At 47.7% G+C, this 26,276-nt stretch overlaps 3 protein-coding genes across 4 annotated transcripts; 2 read left to right on the plus strand and 1 right to left on the minus strand.

Annotated features, from left to right (window-relative positions):
• Positions 1–878: 878 nt before the first annotated feature.
• LOC129173202 (zinc finger protein 79-like) lies at positions 879–3,243 on the plus strand. Its single transcript, XM_054763895.1, has 2 exons — positions 879–1,580; positions 1,855–3,243. The coding sequence occupies exons 1-2, from the start codon at positions 1,397–1,399 to the stop codon at positions 2,421–2,423; spliced, it is 753 nt and encodes a 250-aa protein (XP_054619870.1). The 5' UTR covers positions 879–1,396; the 3' UTR covers positions 2,424–3,243.
• LOC129173199 (semaphorin-6D-like) lies at positions 3,132–16,475 on the minus strand. 2 transcript variants are annotated; one of them, XM_054763891.1, is made up of 23 exons: positions 16,132–16,475; positions 15,145–15,217; positions 14,803–14,882; positions 14,068–14,246; positions 13,893–13,998; positions 13,738–13,795; positions 13,466–13,522; positions 13,285–13,386; positions 7,925–8,015; positions 7,712–7,834; positions 7,524–7,612; positions 7,366–7,455; positions 7,095–7,222; positions 6,846–6,977; positions 6,606–6,761; positions 6,216–6,389; positions 6,001–6,141; positions 5,686–5,763; positions 5,409–5,464; positions 5,284–5,337; positions 4,877–5,127; positions 4,647–4,781; positions 3,132–4,431 (listed from the first exon to the last, which is right to left on the minus strand). In XM_054763891.1, exons 4-23 carry the CDS (start codon positions 14,195–14,197, stop codon positions 3,529–3,531), a joined length of 3,054 nt encoding a protein of 1,017 aa, XP_054619866.1. In that variant the 5' UTR covers positions 14,198–14,246; positions 14,803–14,882; positions 15,145–15,217; positions 16,132–16,475; the 3' UTR covers positions 3,132–3,528. The 2 variants fall into 2 exon arrangements, with proteins under 2 accessions (XP_054619866.1, XP_054619867.1); XM_054763892.1 differs by lacking the exons at positions 13,738–13,795; positions 14,068–14,246; positions 14,803–14,882; positions 15,145–15,217; positions 16,132–16,475 and having other exon boundaries at positions 3,134–4,431.
• A 4,811-nt stretch (positions 16,476–21,286) lies between these two features.
• LOC129172915 (cortexin-3-like) lies at positions 21,287–22,802 on the plus strand. The gene has a single exon (XM_054763156.1). The coding sequence runs from the start codon at positions 21,709–21,711 to the stop codon at positions 21,973–21,975; it is 267 nt and encodes an 88-aa protein (XP_054619131.1). The 5' UTR covers positions 21,287–21,708; the 3' UTR covers positions 21,976–22,802.
• Positions 22,803–26,276: the final 3,474 nt, after the last annotated feature.

The following is a 26,276-nucleotide window of genomic DNA, read 5'->3' on the forward strand; positions in this document are numbered from 1 at the left end:
GAAGCTCATTTAAATTCCAAACGTAGCCACCTAGGTGACGTGGGGAGATCATTTTGATGGGTAAAAAAGCGACATCATGCTCTAAGTTATTCCATTAACGACATACTTTGTCAGTTTCAGTGGGCATTATCAGCCGTTAAACGTCAATGGTGACACTTAGATCCGAAATTACATTAGATACCGTAAGATTGAGGAGGTACACAGTCCAAACTGATTAAAATGCTGCTGCGTCAACGCCAGCTAGTAGCGGATGTGTGTGTTGATTCTTCAAACTAAGAGAAGCACATTCGTTGAGTTTCTGACATGACAATGACAGCGTTAGTATTCATTGCTATGGTCTAATATTGTGTTACAGCGGAGATGTTTTACAGGCAATGGTAACAAATACTGAGTGAGAGGGAATAACATTGTATTGTGATGATTGTACGACTCTTACTGTGAAGCTTCGCGACACTTGCCTCCACATAGCGAAAACAGTTGGAAATGCATTAGTTCAATTCCATTTCCAATATTTGCGCATTACTTACTGCACAACTGTAGAGGTATAAAGTGATATAACTATAGGAACAAGTTTTCAATGATCCGTGATGGTTGTACGGCTAACATCCGGTCCTAGCTAGTGTTGCTGAAAACACGAGTACTGGTAATCGAAAGGAAATACATTGATTAGCCGTACAACGGATTATTTCACTTGTGTGCACTGCTTGTCTTATAGCTAAACATTGCTATGTCAGAAAGTAAACGAATGCCATGCTCTTAATTTGAAGATTCAACGCAAACATCCGTTACTAGCTGACGTTGACGCAGCAGCGCTTTAATCAAACTTTGGACTTTGTACCGCCTAACTGTTATTGTGTCTAATGTAATTCCTGATCAAGGTGTAACCATTGAGTTTTAACACCTGATTATGGCCATTGAATCTGGGAAATTATGTCGTTAGTGTAACAAATTATGAATGACTTTCTGCTTGTGACTTATGACGGAACTGCGTGACCAAATTTGGTGTAGCATACTACTTTTGTGAGATCTCGCAAAAGTTATTGCGTTATCTCGCAAACGTTTTGCGAGATCTCTTAAAAATTCATAATTTTTTACCCATCAAAATTATTTTTTCCCATGTACCCTAATGGGCTCCGTACATTTATATTTGAACGTGTAATCATTTAAAAAGCAGGCCATTCTCAGAAAGTCAATGACTAAAATGTTCTTGCAGTTGCAGCAAACATAAATGTTCAAGTTGTGAAAGGTGCTCTGTTATTTGTCGTTGCTGCTTTAACGACGGGGACCTCCGCGCCAGCAGGGGCGCCGGCAGTGCGAACAGACACCAGGAAGTGGTGCAGAGACGCAAACGAGCGATTCATTTGTGCTCAGGAGGACACAAGAATCGTAGGTCAGCATGTCCAAAGTTGAGATGCTGCGTCTGCTGATCAACCAGCGGCTGGCCGAGGTCGCAGACGAGATCTTCGGCGTGTTCGGCAGGACCATCGCGGAGTTCGAGGAGGAACTCTGTCGCTCCAGGCGGGAGATCGAACGTCAGCGGCGGCTGCTGGATTTCTCCATCAAAACGTCCAACAGAGCAGGTCTGAAGATACTTTTCAACTTTTTCTCCTTCTTGGAACTTTTCGGACCGCCTTCAAGGGGCAGTCGAACCGGGACATGTTTAGTATGCTAGCTAGCTTTGTGGTTAATACAAGTAAACAAACATGGCCGACTACACTAACAAGGCTGAACTTGAGCTCCTGTTTTAGCTTAGTCGACGTTTACAAAAACATCACAACACGACGTCAGGCCATCTTAAAAAAATCTTGTCTGCTTAAACAAAAGTCTTCATATTGTGATGTCACTTTCCGTCAGCTCCCAGAGAGCCTCAGGATTGGACGTCCGGTCTGGACCTGGAAGAACACGTCCCCCCTCCCATCAAAGAGGAAGAAGAGCAGCAAGATGACACGCCCCCAGGTTCCGAGCCCGGTGGCATGTTCTCATTCCCGAGTGGCGACTTGGAGTGGGCCGATGGTGTCTCGCCAACCTCTGACCTCCCCAGCCAGAACACGGACAACTCAGACGCTCAGGCAGGAACGTCAGTGCAGCACACCTACGTGGATCCGGCGGCGCCGCTGTCCGATGAGGCGGACTCGTACATCTGTAGCATCTGTGGACGGACCTTCGCCCGCCGAGGACCATGGTCCAAACACATGCGGGACCACGCCAAGCAAGACGTGAACAAAGCGGACAAGTCGTACATTTGCACCATCTGCGGGAAGAGATTGACCCGCTTCGACGGCTACCGGAAACATCTGCGCGTGCACACGGGCGAGAGACCGTACCGCTGCGCTGCCTGCGGACGCCGCTTCAGCGACAACTCCAACTACAGGCGACACGTTCGAACCTGTGTTCAAATTTCACAGGACGCGGCCCACACGTGACTTTTATTTTGACGCTTTGTAGCAACAACCAATTAGTGTAGTTTGTGTCCACCAGATGGTGCTGTTTCATCACCACGCTACCTCACAGATTTCTGTCATTCGGGTGTTGACCACTGGGTGGTGCTGTTGAGACATAAACCCAACACGGGCGAATACTTGGGTCAGTACACTTCAATAAGTATTCTGTGTTCCTGTTCCTGATCCATCCCAACTCTCTGACTGTTATTGCACATTTAACAAGTTACTAAGTGTCCATCACTGCACACTAAACATTTACAGAATTCAGAGTACAACGTCTGGGTATGACAATGACATCAGTGTGAACACACTTTGGTACTTACGACGGATGCCAGTTTGTGTGGCTGTCAAAAGTACATTGGTAACCCTCACTTCCTGATGCCTTCAGAGCTGCACTGGACGAGTTGACAGCTCGGGCTCGTTGGCTAGCACTGCTCAACTCAATCAGTGGGAACGTGTCCATGTTGGTTTGAGCCCCGGCCGGGGTGCTGACCGGCCCTACCGGGGTCCGTCTCATCGGCGCACTTCCTCACATACACTCCATCTTAAATTCGAGTGGTTGTAATTAACCATTAAAAAGGAGAGAAGGTAAATACTGGAATAGTCATTTCACTTAAGTGTTCAACAATTGTTGCGACTTTAGGACTCCGGAAGTAAGTACACAGTGTACAAGGTATACTTTATTGAAGTGTACTACTGGAAGTATTCCATTTGAGATGCCTTAATGTTGCCATGGAAGCGTAATTGTTTTTCTTCTTCAGGATTTCAGTGTAAAAGTTTCAATAAAACTGACTTGACTCTTTTTGTTTGAAAACTTTATTTGAAATCCAAAAGTAGGAAAGTCTCCAGCAACATGCTAACGTCTGCTGTTAGCCTGTGTTATTGCAAGATGCCCCACCCCCTAGTCAGGTGACACATACCAATATGGTACAAGAAGTTCTGGTGAACCCTCAGCCTGGCGGTTATGGGATGCTGAGTGGGAGGGGCTACTCCTTTGGAGGTGTCCATCATGTTCCTGTCGTCGTCCTGATCCTGATGAGTCCTAAGGGAGCAACACGTGGTGCCGTTTTTCTTTCTTCGTTTCGCGTCAGTAGTTCGACTTGGTCGCCTCAGCGAGCGCCGATGCGGCCACATTGGGAAGGAACAAGGGTTTGGGCGGGACTTTGGGTTTCATGGACACCGTCCGCCGCACGACGGCCGCCCGCTGGGCATGCGGCCCTTCGCTGTAGCTGTGTTGTCGCGTCAGACAGGCGCTGGCGACGGGGGGGCCGTTACTGCTGCTGTTAGTGTTCATCCTGGCGAGGAATGGTGGTGCCCCCCGCTGGTTGAAGCTGTGGTGACGCGGCACACCGCTGCCCATCTTTACCAGAGCGTGCCGCTGCAAGTGTCCGGGCATCTCCAAGAACCGCGAGGACGGGATTGCAGCCTTGCTGGCTGAAGAGGAGGCGGAGTTTCGAGTAGGCGTGTCCAGTTGTTTGGAGAGGCCGTCCCACAGTGGCGTGGAGTCGCCGTAGTACGAAGTCTGTTCCGTCTCGGGGATTCGCTGCTGATGATGATGATGTTGGCTGGTGTCGTGGTGCTGGTTGCCTTGGCGATGGCTGTGGTTGAAGCCATGAGGATGATGATGATGCCCCATGGAGGAAGATGACGAGGACGTCAGGACTTTGATTCCTCCACTTCCGGAGGCGCTGACCTCGTGGATGTGCTTGAGCAGCTCGTCCAGCGCCGACACGTCCACGGGTACTTGGGGGCTCGACTTGTAGCAGTGATGGCCGTCTCCTGTGACCTGCTCATCATTCCAAGCATTGCCATGCTCGCTATGACTGTTGCCATGGCGACATTGCAGGTAGGTGGGTTGAGACTTTCCCGTCACCGCCTTGGTGGCGTCTGAGGCCGTCTCGCACGGGTGATGCCGCCCGACCTCACTCGTCTGCTTTGGGAATTCTGGACTGGGGTCCGGCGTGGGAACACTCGACAGCTCGACATCCTCCTGAGGAAGAACGTTAAAGTTAAAGTTAGAGACCACCGGACCTCGGTACTGGTTCTAAGCAGTAAACACTGATGTCATGCAAGCAAAAGTATTGGGACAGCTACAGGAAGTGATCGTTTGTTCCTACGAGCAATTCTCCAAAATGATCTCACTGATTGATTGAAGTGTGGCGCGTCCCGCTGCTTTTGCAGGTAGAACAAGGAAGTGGGCAGTACCTGGGACAGGCTGAGTCGGGCCTCTCCCAGAGGAAGGTTCTGGTTTGCGGCAGTGGCGAGGTGAGGTTCTGTGCCTCCGTTGGGGATGAAGGAGGTGTACATCTTTGGACACGTGGACATGTCAATTTTTTCTTCCTGGGGCAGACAAATCATCTTTCCATGACAATACATCATCCAAATGTCACTTCCTGTGTGGACATTTGGTCCGTCACGCCCCTAGGGACACGTACCTTGGGCTGCCCGTCCAGGAGGCCGCTCAGCTTGGCGAGGGAGCGCAGGGACAAGGCGTGTGGCAGCACCTCCTCCGGGTCTTTGGACAACTTCCCGGCGTGGTGGGTGGAGCTGCGGCCGCAGTAGCACGACGCAAGAAAGGCGGACAAGATCGCGCCCAGGAAGAAGGCGAGTAGCACGCAGGCGAGCAGCAGCGTGTAATGCACGTGAGCGGCTGAACGCTGGTCCACGTCAGGAAGACGCTGGACACCTGTAAGACACGCGAAGACGTCCACTGATGAGGAAGCACTACTGCACCCTCAAGTCAAGTAAAAAGATACTTCCTGGATACTGAAGGCTGTGTGTGTGCATTGGAGCTGTTGACGTGCTCATGAGCCATGGGGTACCGGTCGGGGGCAGTCCTTACCGTATGCCGAGTCTGCAGGCGACTCCCGGTCACTCGAGGTGTCCAAGATGTCAGCTGCAAAAACACAACGAAGAGGTTTTAAGTTTCATGCTCGCCGTCGTGGTGACAGCCGTGACACATCTCACCGTGGCAGGCGGCCGCAGTCGAGTGGTCGCCCTCGATGTCCTGTTCAAACCCCGCCCTGCAGAAACGGAGGAGTCAAGTCTGCTGGCAAATGTTCTTTTCGGAGCTAAATGCCACACTCGGTTCACCATGTCGAAGATTGGAAAGTAAAAGAAACTCCTAAATGGATCTTGTCTGGCACTGCTCACGCAGATGGCGAACCAGGAAGTTGTGAACGTCAACTCCAACAAACACGAGGATTGCAACGGTTCAAACAAAGACACAGGAAGTAACACGTACTTGAAACCAGGCGCCATGTTAGTGCAGCTCCCCGTGCGCAACCAGATGCAGTACGGGTCACGAGATGTCAGACACCCCCTGCGAGAGAGAAGACCTTTATTGTGAAAATCTTCATACACTGTACACGGGGGGACTATCTGTTCATTCAAATTGGCTGAGCCGAGAGGAGAACTGTTTGTTTTTTGTGTAGCGTGTTGACGTTCATAAGCTGCTTCTCAGCTTCTGCACGGACTGAAATCAGACTGGAAACGGAGACCGCATGCGGCCTGAACGCGGACTAGACATAGACTGTGTCCTTGTGTGTTTGATTCGTACTTCTTGCAGGCGCCATGTCGGCTGCAGCGGCTGAGCGGCACTCGGATGATGCAGTTGGTGAAGGCGACAAACAAGGCGTGGTGGTCCTTGTCCAGCTCCAGGCCCAGAACCCTCCTGTCCTCTTGGTCCTGAAGGTCACACCTGGATGGAGCCGACAGTTAATTACCACCATGACGAAGAGCGCCACCTTCCGAAAGAAAAAAGCTTTTGCTCGCCTGGATGGGTCGTAGGCGTCTATGTCCTCCAGAAGTTTGGATCCGAAGGTGTCATTGGGAAGCATGCCGGCCAAAACCTTCAGGACTCTCCCGTCATCGGAACCCAGGAACATAATGGTCCGATCCTTGTAGGGGCCGGCCGCCGCGTCCACCACAATCTGGGTCAGCTTGGACCTGCGAAGAAGACAACATGCAGTCCGCAGTTTGTCATGTTTAGAGTTAGCTATCTGCTAATAGCAGGCAAGTGCTAAGCCCCTCTCGACTCCAGACGGCTAACAAGTACTGTTGAAAGGTTTACTTCAAGGTGTGCGGCCGCCATTTTGTTTGTAGCGTGAGCAGACAACAGTGGTTGTAGTGGACTAGAAGATGACAAAGGAGGACGTCTCCTACCTGCTGGACGTCCTGGTGAAAGACGGCCGATGGTTGACGGAGAGAACGGCTTCATCCATCAGAGGGTGCGACTTGATAAAAGTCAACGTCTCATCCGGGAACTGAACAGAAGACTTGTAGTCGGCCGCCGGGCCGTCGCCGGCACACACACCAGGTCTGCGACACAATTACAGAATACACATCGTGAAGCGCTAATGTGACCTCCCGCAGCGGGAAGGAGGAGAGGTCCTGGGCTCTAACCTGGGCCTGGGAACCTGCTCATCTGGGACTGTAGTCCACGACGAGTCACTGTTCCGCTGCTCCTTAAACCTTCCGTTGAACACCTTCTCAACATCATCCATGTAGAACGCACACACCGCGGAGCCAGGGATGCTGCCGACACACAAGTGACACGTGACAAACTCTGCTAACTACCTGCTAGCCCCGCGTGTTGGCAGACTAGCGCTAGCATCAACTGTGGTTTTCCAGTGAGTTCTCCTCGACACGGACCTGTTGGCCTGTGTGGTGAAGACGCCGACCACAGCAGGCCTGCCGTTGATCTGCAGCACGTTGGTGAGCGACTGCAGCACGTCAAAGTAGAAGAAAGAATCTCCCGGGACCGAACAGTTCAGACGGGCCTGCGCCAAGATGAGAAGTGGGTGGAGCCACGGGGTCTTACTTTCAGGCGACTACAGTCCTACTTCCTGCCTCACATCCCCTGGAGGCTCCACCCACTTCTCTTTGGATAAACAAAGCGATTATTTAGAGCTGTAGAGGTCACCTTCAGAAAGGAAGTCCAGTACTTGTCCAGAACTCTTGGAGAGCCGCCGTTATCGTTCTTACACACCCGCGCCACCCGAGAGAACACAACCTGTCGACAGATGTGTGCGGTCAGAGCTGGATCGCTATCTTGGTATGCCCATATTAGCGCCCGCGTACCTTCCCCAAGGTGGTGTACTCCACGGCTATCTCGCTCAGGAAGAAGTATATGTAGCTCCCGTAGTCGATGGCATGCAGAAAGTGCGGCTCTGCGGAAACCGAAACAGATGCTTTTCTTTCTTGTTTCCTTTTTTTTTTTTTTTTTCTACATGCACCTTCCAAAACCATCCTCATGTCACGTGACCCACCTCGGAGCCACTTGGAGTCGTACTTGACCGTCCTGAGGACCGGCCGCCCAGCTCCGAGGCTCCGGTAGATGACAGCGTCACTGGCAAGGAAGTCAGTCATGGTGGCCGAGTAGAAGTCTCCACCTGTAGCAAAGGTCACGTGATCAGTCTGCGCTCTGGCATCACAAGATGGCGGAACCAGGAGACAGAAGTTTCTACTGCAGGCGACTTTACCAGCAAACAATCCCACGTTGGACTGACCCGACTCAAAGGGACAACGAGCCTGGCCCACCATCTCCGACCCCACCTGCTCCAGCGTGGTCATCTGTCACCAACAGACAAGGTCAGTGTCAATGCAAGGTCAAGGTCAGGGCTTATTTGTCACGCAATAGCCAAAGTAGGCAACATGTGACAAGTATTAAAAAACAATAACAACAAGTAGAAGAATAATTAAAACATGAAATACAATGAGAAAACTTAAAACCAAAATAAAATAGTGTTCCCTCGCTCTTTCGTGGTTCACATTTTACAGATTCGCTGTTTAGTGCAATTGTTTAAAATTACAGAGTATGAACGCTGTTACAGGCCGAGCCTGGTCCTGTCCTCCTGTCTGCACCGCCCATTGTTTTCTGCATCCTGATTGGCTGTAGACCCTTGTCAATCGCCTCCCTGCCGTGTCTCCTGTGTCATCGCTAGCTGGCTTGTTGGTAAATCTTCCGTTGGAAGGAGGAGGACTGAAACAGCAGCAATATGTTTTAACAAGGATACAAAAATGCTAAAGTACAGCCAAACGCTTCCAGGACGAAAAGACACGATCACGGGAGTGAAATATGCGTGAGTGACTTAATCATTTCTTGTGTCCGATGTGTGGGTTGATCGTTGATAATTCAAAAGGTTTGAACTTTTTTGAGAGAAATGTGAGAAAATGTGGCTGAGGTATCTGGGGTAGTCAAAATGCTCCCCAGTGGCAAAGCTCCGGGGGTGGACGAGTTTCGCCCTGAATTCCTCAAGGATGTTGCGGGACTGTCTTGGCTGACACGTCTCTTCAACATTGCGTGGAGGTCGGGAACAGTACCTCTGGATTGGCAGACTGGGGTGGTGGTCCCCCTTTTCAAGAAGGGTGACCGGAGGGTGTGTTCCAACTATAGGGGGGTCACACTCCTCAGCCTCCCTGGGAAGGTCTATTCCAGGGTGGCGGAGAGAAGGGTACGACCGTTAATCGAACCTCGGCTACAGGAGGTGCAATGTGGTTTTCGTCCTGGTCGTGGAACACTGGACCAGCTCTACACCCTTGCAAGGATACTGGAGGGTACTTGGGAGTTTGCTCAACCGGTCTACATGTGCTTTGTGGACCTGGAAAAGGCATTCGACCGTGTCCCTCGCGGTGTCCTGTGGGGGGTGCTCCGGGAGTATGGGATTGGTGGCGCGCTACTACGTGCCATTCAGTCCTTGTACAACCGGAGCAGGAGCCTGGTTCGCATTGCCAGTAGTAAGTCAAGCCTGTTTCCGGTGAACGTTGGCCTCTGCCAAGGCTGCTCTTTGTCACCGATTCTGTTCATAATTTTCATGGACAGAATTTCTAGGCGCAGCCAAGGTGTCGCGGGAGTCCAGTTCGGGGGCCTTAGGATCTCATCTCTGCTATTTGCAGACGATGTGGTCCTGATGGCCTCATCGGGCTGTGACCTGCAGCGTTTACTGGGACGGTTTGCATCTGAGTGTGAAGCTTCTGGGATGAGACCCAGCACCTCCAAATCCGAGGCCATGGTTCTCAGTCGGAAAAGGGTGGATTGCTCCCTCCGGGTTGGGAATGAGGTGCTGCCCCAGGTGGAGGAGTTCAAGTATCTCGGGTCTTGTTCACGAGTGAGGGAAGGTTGGAGCGTGAGGTCGATAGGCGGATCGGCGCAGCGTCTGCAGTAATGCGGTCGCTGTACCGGACCGTCGTGGTGAAGAGAGAGCTGAGCCGGAAGGCAAAGCTCTCAATTTACCATTTGATCTATGTTCCCACCCTCACCTATGGTCATGAGCTTTGGGTCATGACCGAAAGAACGAAATCGCGGATACAAGCGGCTGAAATGAGTTTTCTCCGTAGGGTAGTGGGACTCACCCTAAGAGACAGGGTGAGGAGCTCGGTTATCCGGGAGGAGCTCAGAGTAGAGCCGCTGCTCCTTCACATCGAGAGGAGCCAGCTGAGGTGGCTCGGGCATCTAGTCCGGATGCCTCCCGGACGCCTCCCTGGTGAGGTGTTTCGGGCATGCCCAGCCGGGAGAAGGCCCCGGGGAAGACCTAGGACACGCTGGAGGGATTATGTCTCACAGCTGGCCTGGGAACGCCTTGGTGTCCTTCCAGTGGAGCTGGAGGAGGAAGTCTGGGCTTCCCTACTGAGACTGCTGCCCCCGCGACCCGGACCCGGATAAGCGGAGGAAAATGGAATGGAATGGAATGGAATGTGAGAAAATGTCACAGCCTGTCTGAGAAAAGTGTATCAAGTGTACGGCGAGGGGTTTTCAAACATACAGTATATAATCATTGTAAACAAATGAAGGTGGCTACTTCATGGATTTCACTAGCAGACAGTTTTGGGAACCTATCCCCCACGCTAAACGAGGGAACACTGCTGATAAAAATATCTAAATTAGCTTGTCTTAAAAGCCAGTGAATGAAGGTGCGTTTTTAGTGATGATTTCAAACACTGCAAGGGTGGGGGGGTTCCATAGTTTAGGCCCTGCAACTGCAACAGCTCTGTCACCTCTTGTTTTTAGTCAGGTCCTGGGGGCATGGAAAACATACTGGTTACAAAACCTCAGCGTTCTGGTGCACTAAGGGCCGACTTTATACTACAACCTTCATTTTAGATTGAGGGATTACCTTTTGTCCAGTTTTGTTCAGAAATGTTAAAACTGAGCAAATCACTCTCAAAATAAGTTGTTTGGGGTTTCCCAACAAATAAAATCTGGTTGAAAGATTCCACAACCTCCACAGGATGTTAGCTTAATTTAAGAACTGCTAAACAACAATCTTTTAACGTTCTGTTTATTCAACAGAAAGGTGATGCCAAACTGTGAACAATTTTCGATGACCAAAAACATTTTTGGCGATGGAGCTCTTTTAGATGGTGTGGACAGTCCTGACCCCGGTTACCTGGTACTTACACCATCCTGTTCTAAATTCTTCTCTTGGTTTTAGTTTTAGTTTTTATCTGACTTACTGACCGTTTATGTTCCCGCTAGAACTACGAGGTCCAGCTCCCAGCTCCCAGGTCTAATCTTAAATCTCGGGGTGACGGGGCCTTCTCTGTCGCTGGGCCGAGACTTTGGAATAAACGTTAGAGCGGCACAATCTTTCGCTCGTACAATTATTGGATGTGTTGTGTAGTTTTGTGGTTTATTTGCTGCTGTACAGCACTTTGGGCAGTTAACTGTTGGAAATGTGCTGTATTAATACATTTGACCTTGACCTTGACCAATGCAAACGGATGACTAAATTTCATATTTTGTACAGCAACTTGGTACACTGGTTAAAGAAGATAGATACTGATGTTAGCGAGTGATTTTTAGTAGCATGAGTTAAGATATATATTCATGGAATTTTATTTTATTTGTATTTTTTGGTTTATTTCAAGTTCAGCGCGTTTCAGGATACAGCGCATTCATTTTGCACTAAGATGTCATTTCATTTTCACCTATTTGAATAATATTTCACTTTTTATTGGCTGAAGTATTTTATTGTGAAAGTAAGTATTTTCATCTTAAAAGGTCCTGTTTATTTCTAGACCTAGAAATCTTTATTTAGGATTTTTTTGATCAAGTAAAATGAAGTAGCTGCACAGAGTTGTAAGTATTTTGCCCTCATACCGAGTCTGTTGATCTTATATTTGGCAAGTCCTTTTTTGCATATAAAATGGATTTAGGATTATTTCAAGAGCTGTCAACTAGTTTCAGGGTACGTTTTATTACTTTACACTCGTCACAGTCACAGTCAGGAGATCGGGAAGACCTGGGTTCGTATGAATGTGAGTGTGAATGCTTGTTTGTCTGTATGATAGCGATTGGCTGTCCAGTCCAGGGTGTACCCCGCCTGTGGCCCCCGCGACCCCAATGAGGAGAAGTATTAGGTTTAAAGTTGGGGCTCCAGACTGGCAGGTTGGCAGTTCGATCAAAATGTGTTAATATTTCCTATTTTAGGAACATTTCACTTTTTATCGGATATAATAAGGCGAAAAAATAAGTATTTCATTCTAAAAATAAATATTTCCAGCTTGAAAGGTCCTGCTCATTTTTAGATATAAAAAATCTTAAATGCAGGATTTCGGTCCTGCTTATTTCTAGATACAGAAATCTTAATTTCGGACGTCTTGCCAAGTAAAATTTACTTGCTGCATGGACAGATCATTTTGCTAGTTTTTCCAGAAATCCAGTCCTTTCATTTTATATTTGACCAGCCCTTTTTTGCAGTGTGGGAGTGTGCAATGTCCGCAAATCACTTCAATGGCAGGGGGCTAGACCATTTAGGCATTTAAAAACAAGCAATAAAATCTTGAATGAATGCTGAAGGTAACAGGTAGCCACTGGAGTGAAGCAAGCACAGGGCTAATGTGTTCATCAGGTTTCATCCCCGTGAGCAGGCGAGCAGCTGCATTTTGGACCAGCTGAAGTCTATGCATGGAAGACGGGGCACAGCCAAAGTACAGGAAGTTACGATAGCCCAGACGTGAGGAAACGAGCGTATGTAAGACCCTTTCAAATTGTCCTGAGCTGAAAGAAACTTGCTTTAATCGCTGAGCTGATTTGGTTGTCAAGATGAAAAGAGCTGTCAATAAAAACACTAAAAAGGTTTTTTACATGGGCGGCAGTAGGACCAAAGGGGGCGAAGGCACTGTTGACGTCCCCAAAAATCGAGAGTTAATTGACAGCCAGGTTTTCACGTCGTGGAGGCAGTTGTTTCTAAAGGCCATAAGAGAATCCGTTTTGGATTGTAGGGGTAAATTTATTTGGACGTCGTCAGCAAAAAAATGAAAGGAAATATGTTTTTTAAAAAATTGAACCCAGTGGCAGCACGTACGATAAAAACAAGACAGGACCTAAAATGGAGCCTTGGGGCACCCCATTGCCAAGAAGGGAAGTCTTTCACGAAAATGGAACATGACTGACAGAAAGAGAGCGTTCGGTTAAGCATGACTGGCACCAATGGAGGACTGTGCCTTTAAGTCTTCACACGTCTCCAGGCGGGATAGCAGGATGTTGTGGTCAAAAACTGCCGTCAAATCTAAAAGCAAAAAGGTGCCGTTTTTAAAACCAGACAGAAATGTTGTTTGGCTTGAGGTGCGATTCCAGCGGGGCGTAGACCACTCTTTCCAAAACAGGGGTTTCGAAATGGGACAGTAATTTGACAGGACGGAGGGGTGTAGGCTGTGCTGCACTACAGCATGTTTGAATGTACTTGGAACACAACCTTAAGATAAAAAGGCCTGACGGTATGAAACACATCCTCTCGACAGTGAGCCTCCGCTGGGTCTTAGACAGCTCGGAGAATACGAGTGGCTTCAATTCTTTGAATACGGTCCAGGTCACATCGAGGAGGTCAAGGGGCTCGTTTACCTTGTAGTTCCGGCAGGTGGGGTTGAAGGCGTTGGTCCCACAGGCAAACAGCGTCTCGTCGTCTCGCGCCACCAAAACTTTGATGTAGTTGTAACATTCGTCCTGGAAAAAGTCACGCCTCAGCGTTCAAACGCGCGCTGACGGCCGGAGGATGAAAGGTGCTGGGAAGAAGTCAACTCACGCTATTCTTTCCTCGGACCGCACACTTGCTCACGTCTTTGGAGCGCCACGTCAGCTTCTGAAACAGGAAGTACATCAACAGTTTAGCTCCCACGATGCACTTTTTTGCGCATGCACGCCGTACGGGACACCACCGTACTCAAGGACTAAAATGTAAGTCTTAACGCGCCAAGGGAAGCAGGACGCCATGCGACACGCACTGCTGTCACCGTCTGTCTGCCGCTTGGCTGACAGGAAGTGTTCAGGCAGGAAAAGCATGAGAACCCGACTCACCAGCTGAGGGACAAACGCCTCCGCCGCCGTCGAGAGGTTGACTGCAAACACGTGATCCCTGACACACAAAGCACACTTTGACATGCACGTCCTGTATTGTTGTGTGTGTGCGTGTGTGTGTGTGCGTGTGTGTGTGTGTGTGTGTGTGTGTGTACCTGGCAGTGATGAAGAGCATGCGGTTGACGCGTAACATCCTCTGAAAGTCTAGACGCGTGTCATTGTCCTGCAGGAGTCCTTGGAATCTGGCGTAGTGGCGCGACTCTGCGGTGAGACAACACGGTGACTGACCTGACCGCACGGACACGCCCAGCGGCAGGCGCCGCTACTCACGCTCCCGCTCGACCACGTTGATTGGCTCCAGGTCTCGTGGGAAGGATGAGACGCAGGCAGACTCTCGGCATGGGGAACAGGAGGTGAGCAGGAGCAACGGCAGCATCCATGGTGGCAGCCCATCAGCCATTTTGCACGAGAGGAGGGGGGCGGGGTCAGCAGGTCATAATGGGCGTCGGCTGGACGGACAGAAAACAGGAAAAGCATCAGAACATTGATATGTGTGTGTGTGTGTGTGTGTGTGTGTGTGTGTTTGTGTGCGCGCGTTTTCACGTAGAACTTCCTGACGCTCCGACACGAGCTCGCCGCCGCCGGGGACCGTCTGTCATTTTTACGATGGGACTAATGTGGCCGCCGCTCACTTGATGTCCCGCCTCCATAAATCTCATTTGCTCGTGTTCAGCAGGACGGAAGATCCATCACACTTCCATCAATGTTACACTCGCTGAAGCCGCTAACGACTCTTAACGTAATTAACAACATCACCTGATCACACACACACACACACCAGGTTTAACTGTGTGTGTGTGTGCGCCCCCCTCCCACACTTCTTTCTTTGCTTTTCTCCCATCTTTACATTCCTTCCTCATTCTTAAAGGTCACCGTCTCAGCTTAGCTGCGTCCTATCAGCTGCAGCGTCTGTGCTGTCTCGTGTGCGTGTGTGTGTGCGTGTGTGTGTGTGTGTGCGTGTGTGTGTGCGTGTGTGTGTGTGTGTGCAACCTCCCTTCCTGTCACCTTTTCAAGTCCAAATGTTGTTGTGGTCGCTGATGGTTTAGTGTGAGGCGGACCAGAAGACTTCAGGGGGTGCGTTGAAGCTTGAAAAAAAAGTCAAGAAAAGCATATTTTTCCATCCTGCTGTGAGTTGGAGTGATGTGCTGCAGAAGATCGGGGATGATGGAAGGTCCGAGCGCTTTGAGGACCCCTGGCCTAGTCTTGGACCCCTGGTCTTGTGGTGGACTGGCCTGACGTGGGTTCAGTGTCACGTCATGTGATCGACTGCTCGGCCTTTCACCCACAGTCAGCTGGGATAGGCTCCAGCTCCCCGTGGAAGATGAATGGGTGTTGTCATGTACTCACCGTCGGCCAGGATGGTCAACTGACAGGAAGTGGTGAGAATGGCAGGAAGTGGGGGTTGACCCCCTCAGTGGAGCTGCAATGACACAAACAAGAAAGACTGGTGAAACAGGACGGCTGACTGTCCGTCTGAGCGATCATGTGACGCGTCTGCAAGCGCTTCCTGTCACCGTGGCAACATGCCGGGCGGCATAAGGTGGTGGGTGCAGATATTTCCACATGTTGTCATGGCATCTTATGCCCCCCCCCCCCAGCCCCGCACCATCTGCTCACACTCGCTCAGGTCACGTAGACGCAGGGGGCGACCTGCTTTTTGACTGACAGGGCTCAGGTGGACCTGAGGGAAGGCGGACATCTCACCGAGCTCCCGCTGAGCATGCTGGGTAGGAAGCAGGAGACGGCGACGCTCCGTGTAAACCTCCAAAAATCTAAACGGGATCCGATTAGCGGAGATGTGACGGCACAGCAGGACCCCCGAACACACACACACACACACACACACACACACACACACACAGGAGGACGCTAATCTGCCGAGATTCTAGCTTGCTTGAGGTCCAGAAGGATCTCAGGGTTCCACTTCCTGTGGCATCCAGCAATCTCCGCCTCTGCACGTACAAGACAAACACAGAGACGCCATTTCGCTCACTCAAGTCCATAACAGGGAGGCCGGTCCAACACATGTCACATGACAGGACATCAGGACACTTTCAAGGCCTACATGTTCTGCCTTGGTCTCATTTCAAAATAAAATCACAGCAGCTGCAAAGCTCAAACGACTTCCTGAGGACAGCACGCACGTAGCAACCAGCATAGCAACCAGCCACCGTCACCTCAGACCTGCTGGGGGTGGGGGAGGACATGCAGGAAATAGACAGAGACGCAGGAGGAGTCCGAAGAACCAATTTCCAACAATTCCAAGCTGCCTGACGTGGCTCCGCCCACTCGGCCATGCTGGAAGGCCCAAAAGGGACACGAGGCGAGCCTTACCCAGATTCAGAGAGATGCTGAGGGGGTTCGATGGTGATGGATGGCGATCCGGCCGAGTGGTCACTTTGTGTCCATCTCATGGAGAGGTCAACCCTGCGTCCCACAGAGTAAAAGCGTGGGCCAATCAGCACGCACGAGTCGTCGATGAGATTCCTGGCATTGGGGTAAATCCGCATTCGCTCGCCGTTGAGCCTCTTTAGGGGATCAACGGCAGGAATTAGGAAGGAAGCTCTGGAAACCTGCCCGGAAACCACTCCGGCATGCCTGCACCGAGGGGGCGGGGCCTGTTGCTCCTGTCAAAAGATGTTTATGACAGCAGCGACGTGCACGAGAACCTCAATCAGCGCACCTCCACGAGGCGCCGACACCAGGAAGCAGAGATTGATGGCGAGGAAAACAATGGAGGCCAGGAGGGGGGGTCCACTTAAGCTAATTAATGGATCAGCTTGCACGTTGGCTTTACGGGGGTTTATGTCCTCATGCATTAGGCCGATGAGGACACGCCCCCACCAATCAGCCAAGGAAGGAAGGAAACAAGGATGTTGTTTAGTTGGTACTTCTAGCTGATGATGTCATTGACCACGCCCACACAGGTCAAGTCCTTCATCCTTTCAGGTGGGGGAGGGGCGTTGGAGGACACACAAAGATGAGGAGGTCATGGGGGGCGGACGGTGGGGGATAAAAGAGGGAGGCGGTCCCATTTTATCGGATTTAATCCAAAAACAGACGAAGAGGAGATTAACCTCTCAGCCACTTCCTGTCTTGAGGATGTTGGTGAAATCAGCCCTCAGGGTGGTCTTCTAGGCAGACCCTCCAGGACTTCAAACAAATTCAACCAATCCCTGCCAAGTACACCACAACTTCCCCCCACAGTCACATGTCGCCCGTCTAACCAACCAGGCGTGTCCCTGCATGGCCCGCCGACGTCCTCACGTCCTTCTTTTGTAGTATTGTGTACACCGTGTATACTATTTATACTGTGTTTACTGTGTACTTACAGTTCCTGAGCATGCCCAGTTAGCCCCTCCCCTTCCGCTACGTAGCCAAGACAGCGGCTGGTGAGGGCGTTTGTGTCCATCACTGCAACGAACGTGCGGTTACGATCATCGGGTGTCCTTTCAGCGCATTTACCTTTTTATAAGCAGTGTGTCGGAAAACGCTCTCCTCTAGCCAAGCCCCGCCCCCTTCCTACAGTCAAACATGTTCACCTGCTGCTCGTTAGCAGCTGGTTAGCGCTCGTTGTTTGTACGTGTCATTCATGAGCTGCAAGTTGACTACAAAGATGGCCGCCTCCTTCTTGGTATAAATCAACAAGGCAGTCGCAGGTGTGCTTGATTTATGTGACCACACAAAGACCAAAGACAACTTCCTGTGTGCGTGTGCGTGTTCCCAAAGGTCGAACATTCATCCTGACTTCCTGCCATCCTCATCTTTATGCTGGCCACACTTGGGTGAAGGGTGAAGGGTGGAGGGGGGGCAGAGTCACATGCTGGCTACCCTTGACTCCTTCCTCAAGTGAACACACCTCCGCACATGGATGATGACGTCACGTGTCACCTTTTCCTCTCCTCCTGCTCATCCTCCTCCTTTTCCCGCTCCCTCAGCAGTTTTCTCCTTTTAGGGTGAGGGAGGGGCTGGAGCGCGAGGAGGAGTGCGTTTGATTGACAGGTGATTGGCAGCGTCAAAAGGCTCCATCGAAGCATAATCCGCGAGCGCACCAGCGCATACACACACACACACACACACACACACACACACACAAACACAAACACAAACACGCAATCCCGGTCAGACTTACCTATGTGCGTGCACGCGCGGGCAGACAGCAGCACGAGAAAACGAAGTCCTCTTTCACGTCCGCCAAGACGCCAAGATGAGGAAAATAAGGGTAAAAAAAGAGGCGCGCGGGGAGACGCCGTGCGCGTGCCGCTGCTCTCAGAGACAATGAAGCCCACCTCAGCAGCCCGGCGTCTCCAAGCCACGCCCTCTTTCAGGCAGCCAATCAGCACAAGGCAATGCTCACTGAGCACTTTTATGACCATTTCTGCTTGGGTTTATTCTACACATGATCATCATCATCAGTCATTTTATTATTTATCAGTCATAATTATTAGGATTATTCATGTTGTTATCCTCATCATTCCCCATCTTCATCACTGATCTCATTCACACACAAACGCTCGCACACAAACACACAGGTGACAATGCTCCTCTTCCTCCTTTGTGTCCTCCTCCATTCTGACGGTGCGTGTGCGTGTGTGTCACCTTGAGGCTGACGCTGCGCTCGTCACGTGAAGACGCCAAGTCATCGTCCTCATCAGGAAGCACGCTATGCGCTAATGCTAATGCTAATCAGGACGGAAAGGGCGGGGCTGGTTGTTGCCATGGAAATCGCCCCTGCGAGCGCATGAGGTTAGCATTAGCGTCTGTGGCATCTTCCCACATCATCATGTGCTGACCTTTAACCTGCAGGCCATGTTGGCCACGTAGCGGAAGGAAGCGGAGCTGTAAGTACACTGTAAACGCAGTATAAATAGTATACACACAATACACACGATACTACAAAAGAACATTGTTGGCAATGACTACAATGATTGGACCTCCTTCACTCCGCCCCGTCTCCCAAACTTCCGCCCTCGTCCACGCCGCAAAGCATGCTGGGAAAATCCACCTGGACTGCCGACCTCAGCGGTTTGGAGCAAGACTTTCATGGATATTCATAAATATGCTCGCATACAGCATATCATGATGAATATTCATGCGCAGCCACGCATATATCCTACATGCTAGTTAGAGTGACTAGCTAGCCTTAACCACTATATGCTAGCTATTATGAGCACGTTAGGAGAGGATGTGTTACCATGGCAACACCCCAGCGGGTGATGATTGGATGCTACCGGTCACCCGTAGCAACGTAGCAATCATCTTCTGCTGTTTCCTCCTGGGCCAACAATAACTTCCTGTCATGTAGGAATCGTTCCTTCTTGCGAGCTTTCCGCCTAGCAACAGCAGCTGCGGTGTGGTCACGTGACCTGCTCCAAGCCAAACAATCAAGCTGCTGTCAATCACGCAGCAAACAATGAAAGGAATGTCAATCATTCACACCAGCGTGACACAAGCACGCACTGTTTGTGTGTGCGTGTGCGCGTGAAGAATGTGGAGCATTGCGGTTTGTTTGAGGAACTTTTGGAGGTTTGTTCCCAAAAGCATAGCACCTTTGTGGCAAAGTACTCCATGACTATTGTACTCCATTACTCCTTGGGATGTCCTCTGCTTTTCTTCTCTCGCTCCGTCCTTCACGGCAGACGTGCGACCTTGACATGTTCCCGCCACCTGACCGGCCTCGAGCGCTCTGGTTGTCATGGCAACAGCAGGCGGCCCGACGGCTGACTCAGCACTTTTCATCACCATCACCTCCGCCATGAAAGTGACATCATCAGTTTTAACGTGATGGCGCCCCCCAGTGGTGTTGACGCGCAGACACACACACACACACACACACAATTATTATTGTGTGTAATAATGATGCTTTTCTATAATAGTTTATATTATTATTATTACTATAATCATGATTATTTTGGTGTAATAATTATTCTTTTTAATGTAATCACTATTTGTTTGTGGAATTATATTACGATTTTAGTTGAATAAGTATTATTTGTGGTGTAATAAATACTAGGAACTTAGTGTAATCATGATTATTTTTGCAGTGATTTTAGTGTGCTTAGTGCATTTTGACATTATATATACTTTTTATTTGTTTTTACTCTTGTCTTTCAATAATTATAATTTTAATGTAATTATTTGTGGCGTCAAAATTTGGATTTTAGTGTAATAATTATTTGCGGCGTAATAATGATTTTGGTGGAATCGTGATTTTTAATGTAACCAATATTTGTCATGTAATAACAAATATTTATATATGTTTTGTTTTTATTTAATCTTGTCTTTAATAATTGTAATTTTAATGTAGTAATTATTATTTGTGGTGTAGTAATAACCTTGGTCAAATAATTGTTATTGTTAATCTAACAATTATTGGTCATGTAATAATAATTATTTTTACTTTGATAATAATTATTTGTGGTGGAATAATTCTGATTTTTATTTAATAATTATTTGCAACATCACAATTATCAGGATTTTGGTGTAATAATTATTATTTTTGGTGTAACAGCAATGATTCATTATTTATTTATTCATTATTTTTTATATTCTATCCAATCCAATCCACTTTATTTATATATCACATTTTATAAACACAGCTTCCAAAGTGCTGCACAAAATAAAACTACAAATAATTAAAAGTAAAAGTTTGTAAATCAAATAAAAACAAGAACATGAACAACAACCATAAAAACAGGAAAAAATTGATCAAAATTTAAAAAACAGATAAGTCAATAAATAAAAGCAAGATGAGTAAAACCAAAGAAACACTAAAAAGAAAGTAATAAAAGACACAGAGGAGCTCACGACTCACGCCGAGGTAGAAGCCAGGAAATAAGGAGACTAAAAGCATTCAGCTGTGGGGGCCCTTTTTACATGAGGGGGGGAAGGTGTTCCACAGCTTGGGGCCGACTACAGAAAAGGCCCGGTCACTCCTGGTCTTAAGCCCGGTCTTAGGCGCCACCTAAGGAAGTGAGGAAATGAAAGTTAACACATTTTATGGTGTTCGAAATGTCTGAGAGCCAGATGCAGTCATCAAAGGAGCACATCTGGCTCCCGAGCCGTAGGTTTCCTACCCCTGCTCTAGCGACTCCAAAAAGGGGGGGTATTCTGAACTTCTGTTTGGCGCATAAGCACAAACAACAGTCGGAACCCGTCCCCCCAATCGAGCGCGGAGGGAAACTACCCTCTCGTTCACCGGGTTCAACTCCAACATGCAGGCCACAAGCCGGTATGTTGAATGAATTATTTTTGGTTTCATAATTGTTACTTGTGACATCATAATTGTTAGGATTTTAGTGTAATAATTGTGCTCAGTGCAATAAGAACGTAATGATAATTGAAGTTTGCAGTGTAATGATACAGTATTTGGAGTGGTAGGGAGTGTGTGAATGTGCGTGTTTGTGTGGCCCCCTGGTGGACAAAGTCTGTCAGCACAGCACAGTAGCGCCCCTGGTGGCCACGAGTGAGTGAGTCCAAGACAGGAAAGAGGAAAGAAGCCAAAATAAAACACCCAATCTCACCACTGGACTTTGTGAGCAAAGAGGCCCCGCCCACTCCTATTTCACGCTGGAGGAAGGTGAGTCTCTGCTTGTGTCTTTCGTGGACACGTGTCATGTGACTTCTTTCATCTTTAACCACGTCTTCCGTGACTTTTTTTCTACATGTTTAAAGAAGCGTCCTTTGTCTTCTTGTGGACATGAGCGCCTCTGCTGGCGGCAGGAAGTACAGTATGATGTGCCAAACATGTCTTCCACTGGCGTCCTCGTGTTGTCGGACCCTTGTCCCTGACGTCGGAGGACCTGTTCCACAACGTCTGGAAGATGAAGAAGAGTATTTTTATCCGCAAGTTATTTTTAGATCAGTCACGTTCTTATTCTTGTTTCATTTCACACGCACACGCCGTTTGAGATGTTTGCGTGTCCCCGTGCCTTCCAGAAGCGTCCCAGCATGGCCGAGCACGTCCACAGCAGCACCGTGTCCTCAGACATCCACGCCTCCTCCGTCCTCACTCTGGAGCAGAGGGCGGCCTTCGTCTTCGTCCTCGTCCTCTTCGTCTTCCTGGGCCTGCTGATCGTGCGCTGCTTCCGCATCCTCCTGGACCCGTACCGCAGCATGCCGTCCTCCACCTGGACCGACTACACGGAGAAGGACACTTTCGACTACCGCATCTCCTGACAGGCGGCGTGAGAGGCGGCCGGACCCTGAGCGTGCCGTCACCTGAGGGTCCAAAAAGAGCTTCCAGGGCAGAGAACGGAGTTTTGGAAGCAAAGGCTTCATGGGATACTCTTCTTCAAAAAAGCGACCCGCGACAAATCTCGTCACGACTTTTGGAGAGTCTGACATGAAAGCACGTATCGCTCTTCTCGCCGCGGGCCCCTCCCCCATCTAAAAGCACTCACAGGCGGCTCCGTCTTGTATGTGACATCATCAACAACAGCAGAAGAAAGCCGATGCGTGTTTTTAACTCACTTTCTGCAAACGCGTCATGGAAGTGTGCGCGCTCCGCCGCCACAAATAGATTGCAGTCCTGTGGGAAAACACTGGCAGACATTTCGAGATCATTCCTTAGCATCAAAGCTCGTTTTAATTCCAAGTAAGCACGAACTGTGTGACTGTATCACCACGGAACACACAGGCTACTCTATGAGCACATACACGTACTTTATGCTGGAAGACTGGAACACCTCGGGTCCGATCTCTGTTGGGCATCTCTGTGTGGAGTTGGAATGTTCTTCCCGTGCGTGCGTGGGTCTTCTCCGGGTACTCCGGTTTCCGCCTATCCAAGGTCAAATGACCCCAGCGACCAAGCGGAGCTACATTCCTGGTCACGGAAACCCGACCAGAAGCGGACTCGTGGGGGTGAATCACTGCTGATACACGACACTGCTGATGGGGATGTCATACAACTTCACAAAAAATCAATGTCATGAGTTTATTCTCTGAAATGTTTTTTATTCATTAGAAAAGCTTTTTTTTCTCTTCATGTGTTGACTTTATTGCGGTAAAACGACAACTGTTTTTTTTCACATTTCTGTGGTTGCTTTTTCAAAATGTTCCAACCATTTGAACTTTCTTCTTGTAAATGTTCAAGATTGAAGATTGAAGAGAGTTTTATTGTCATGCGCATAGTAAAACAGCAGTTCTACCATGCGATGAAAATCGTATTCATAAGAAACTCTCGTAATGATGACTTTATTCCCATCATATCTTGACTTTTTCCTCAAGCTAACCTTCCAAAAATGACAACTTTATTTGTGCTTTTGTTTGTTTCCACGTAACATTATGACTTTTAAAAGATAATATATATTTTCTTTAATATTTCAACTTTATGCTACTAAAATGACATTATTTTTGTCATAATATTACAAGTTTTTTTTTTTGTAAAATGTAAACTTTTTTTTCGTTAGAATCCAACTTTTTTCTCTTAATATTTTCACTTTATTGCTGTAAAATTACAGCTGTGTTTTTGATTTATTTGCCAACTATTTCAACTTTCTTCTTGTAAATATTCTTATTGTGATGATGACTTTATTCCCATCATATTTGGACTTTTTCCTCAACCTAACTTTCCAAAAATGCCAACTTTATTTGATGTTTTGTTTGTTTCCTTATAATATTATGGCTCTAAAAAAATATAGTGGTGACAAAAAGTTCCTAATTTTTTTTTTTTGCATGTTCGTCACACTTGTGACAAATGTTTGACAAATGACAAATGTTTCAGATCATCACAGAAATGTAAATATTAGTCAATGACAACAGAACTCAACACTTTATGCACTTTTTAAATGAAACTTTTTATTATTAAGGGAGAAATAACACCCAAACGTACATGGCCCTGTGTGAAAGAGTGATGGCCCCCCTGTTAAAGCATAACATAACTGAGATTAATTTAGATCTATCAGTGTGGAAAAGGTTACAAAGCCATTTCTAAAGCTTTGGTACTCCAGCAAACCACAGTGAGAGCCATTATCCACAAATGGTGAACCCATGGAACAGTGGTGAACCTTCCCAGGTGTGGCCGGCCAACCAAAATGACCCCAAGAGTGCAAAGACGACTCATCCAAGGGGTCACAAAAGACCCCACAACAACATCCAAAGAACTGCAGGCCTCACTTGCCTCAGTTAAGGTCAGAGTTCATGACTCCACCATAAGAAAGACACTGGGCAAAAACGGCCCAAGACCGAGTTCCAAGACCAAAACCACCGATGAACAAAAACAACATTAAGGCTCGTCTCAATTTTGCCAGAAAACATCTTGATGATCCCCAAGACCTTTGGGAAAATACTCAAAAGTTGAACTTTTTGGAAGGTGTGTGTCCCATTACATCTGGCATGAAAGTAACGCCAGATTTCAGAAAAAGAACATCATAGCAACAGTAAAGTATGGTGGTGGTAGTGTGATGGCCTGGGGCTGTTTTGCCGCTTCAGGACCTGGAAGACTTGCTGTGATGAACGGAAGCATGAATTGTGCTGAAGGAGAATGTCCGGCCATCTGTTGGTGACCTCAAGCTGAAAGCAGCTAAATTCCTCCCCAGCGCTGGAAGAGACTCATTGCAAGTTATCACAAACGCTTGATTGCAGTTGTTGCTGCTCAGGGGGGCCAACCTCTTATTAGCTTTTTTCACACAGAGCCATGTCGCTTTGGATTTGTTTTCTCCCTTAGTAATAAATAATAAAATGTTTCATTTAAAAACTGTGTTGAGTTGTGTTGTCGTTGACTAATATTTACATTTGTTTGATGATCTGAAACATTGAAGTGTGACAAACATGCCAAAAAATAAATAATACTTTTTCACACCACCATATGTATATTTTTTCTTTAATATTTCAACTTTATGCTACTAAAATGACATTGTTTCCTCATAATATTACAAGTTTATTCTCCTAAAAATGGCGACTTTTCCAAAACACAGTACAACTTTTTTTCTTAACATTTTGACTTTATTGCTATAAAATTACAGCTGTTTTTTTTTCCATCTTTACTGTTGTTTTTTTTAATTTATCTGTCAACTATTTCAACTTTCTTCTTGTAAGTATTCTTATTGTGATTGTGACTTTTTCCCATGGTAATTATCTAAAATTGGCAACTTTATTAGTGGTTTTCTTTGTTTCTCATAATACTGTATTACAAAAACATATGTTTTTCCTTGAATATTTCCACTCCATGCTACTACAATGACATTTTTATTTTTCCTCCTAATATTATAACTTTATTCTTGTAAAATCTTGTAAACTTTCTTCCTGTAATTCTGACTTCATTCCCTTCATATTGGGACTTTATTCTTCTTGAATACGTGGGAACTTTTTCTGCAACCAAATTCTCCAAAAAGGAGGTTATTTTTCCTCATAATATGACGATGTTACTCTTGTAAAATTACGACTTTTTCTCTTTAGATGACAAGTTTTTCCTCTTAATATTTGGACTTAAAATGACGGCAGATTTTTCCATTTTTTTTTTATTTGTTGTTGATATTTTTGGAACGTGTCACGGGCTGCACTTTGGACACCCGTGTTATATGTACAGCATATGATTATTCTATTTATATATACTCTGTGCCACATATATATTGGTATATTGTTATTATATTTCTTCAATGGATTGATGAAAAAGATGGCAGGAGGGTAAAGTATGAGGAAAGCCTGATGTGATGTATTTGACCCAAGAGCTAACATGCTAACACGACAGTGGAACACATTTGCCATTGGAAACATGACTCTAGTAATCATCATCATAATAATAATAGGCTAGTGGTGTAGTTAGCAAACATATGAAGAATGTCTGGATGAAAGATGACGTTACGTAATAAATTCCAACATGGAGTTTGTCCCTCATGTTTGTCCTGAGTGGACATATGTCCTCTCATGCCTTGCACAATAAACATGAACTCTGCCTCACGGGCGCACGTGCGCGCGCGCACACACACACACGTCAAAGAAAGGCGACCCACGTGCCCGCCACCATGGACACACGGCAGGATAAAATCTCCTACGTGAAACCATTTGCTTAAGAAAATGTTGCACCAAGTCAGTGAAAGTGCCACACAGGCGCCGAGCAGGACTCATGACTTCCGCAAACACATGGAAGGGGGCGTGCCGCCGTCTTATGTGCGCACGCGCGTCATGTCCCAAAGTCATCACGTTCACACTCTACACGAATACACGCACACGCTCACGCTGCACGTCGTTCCTTTTCTAACAAAATACACACACTCTGTCAGGGTGCACGTGGGAACGTCCCTGTCATTGAACCTTCTACCGTGTCCTCACTTACATGTACGTGTGTGTGCGTGAGCGAGGTTGAGTCGATGAGCGAGTGAATGATTGACATGAGGGTAAACAGCAAAGTCAATTGCTGGATTTGAAATGGATGATGATTATTATGTGACATATATTTTATTGTTTTGAGTGTGCATTAGTGTATTATGTTGTTTAAATTACCATTATTTTTAGTGTAAAAACTATGTTTCTGTAATACT

The sequence above is a fragment of the Dunckerocampus dactyliophorus genome, chromosome 20 (assembly GCF_027744805.1).
Source record: "Dunckerocampus dactyliophorus isolate RoL2022-P2 chromosome 20, RoL_Ddac_1.1, whole genome shotgun sequence".
Lineage (NCBI taxonomy): Eukaryota > Metazoa > Chordata > Actinopteri > Syngnathiformes > Syngnathidae > Dunckerocampus > Dunckerocampus dactyliophorus.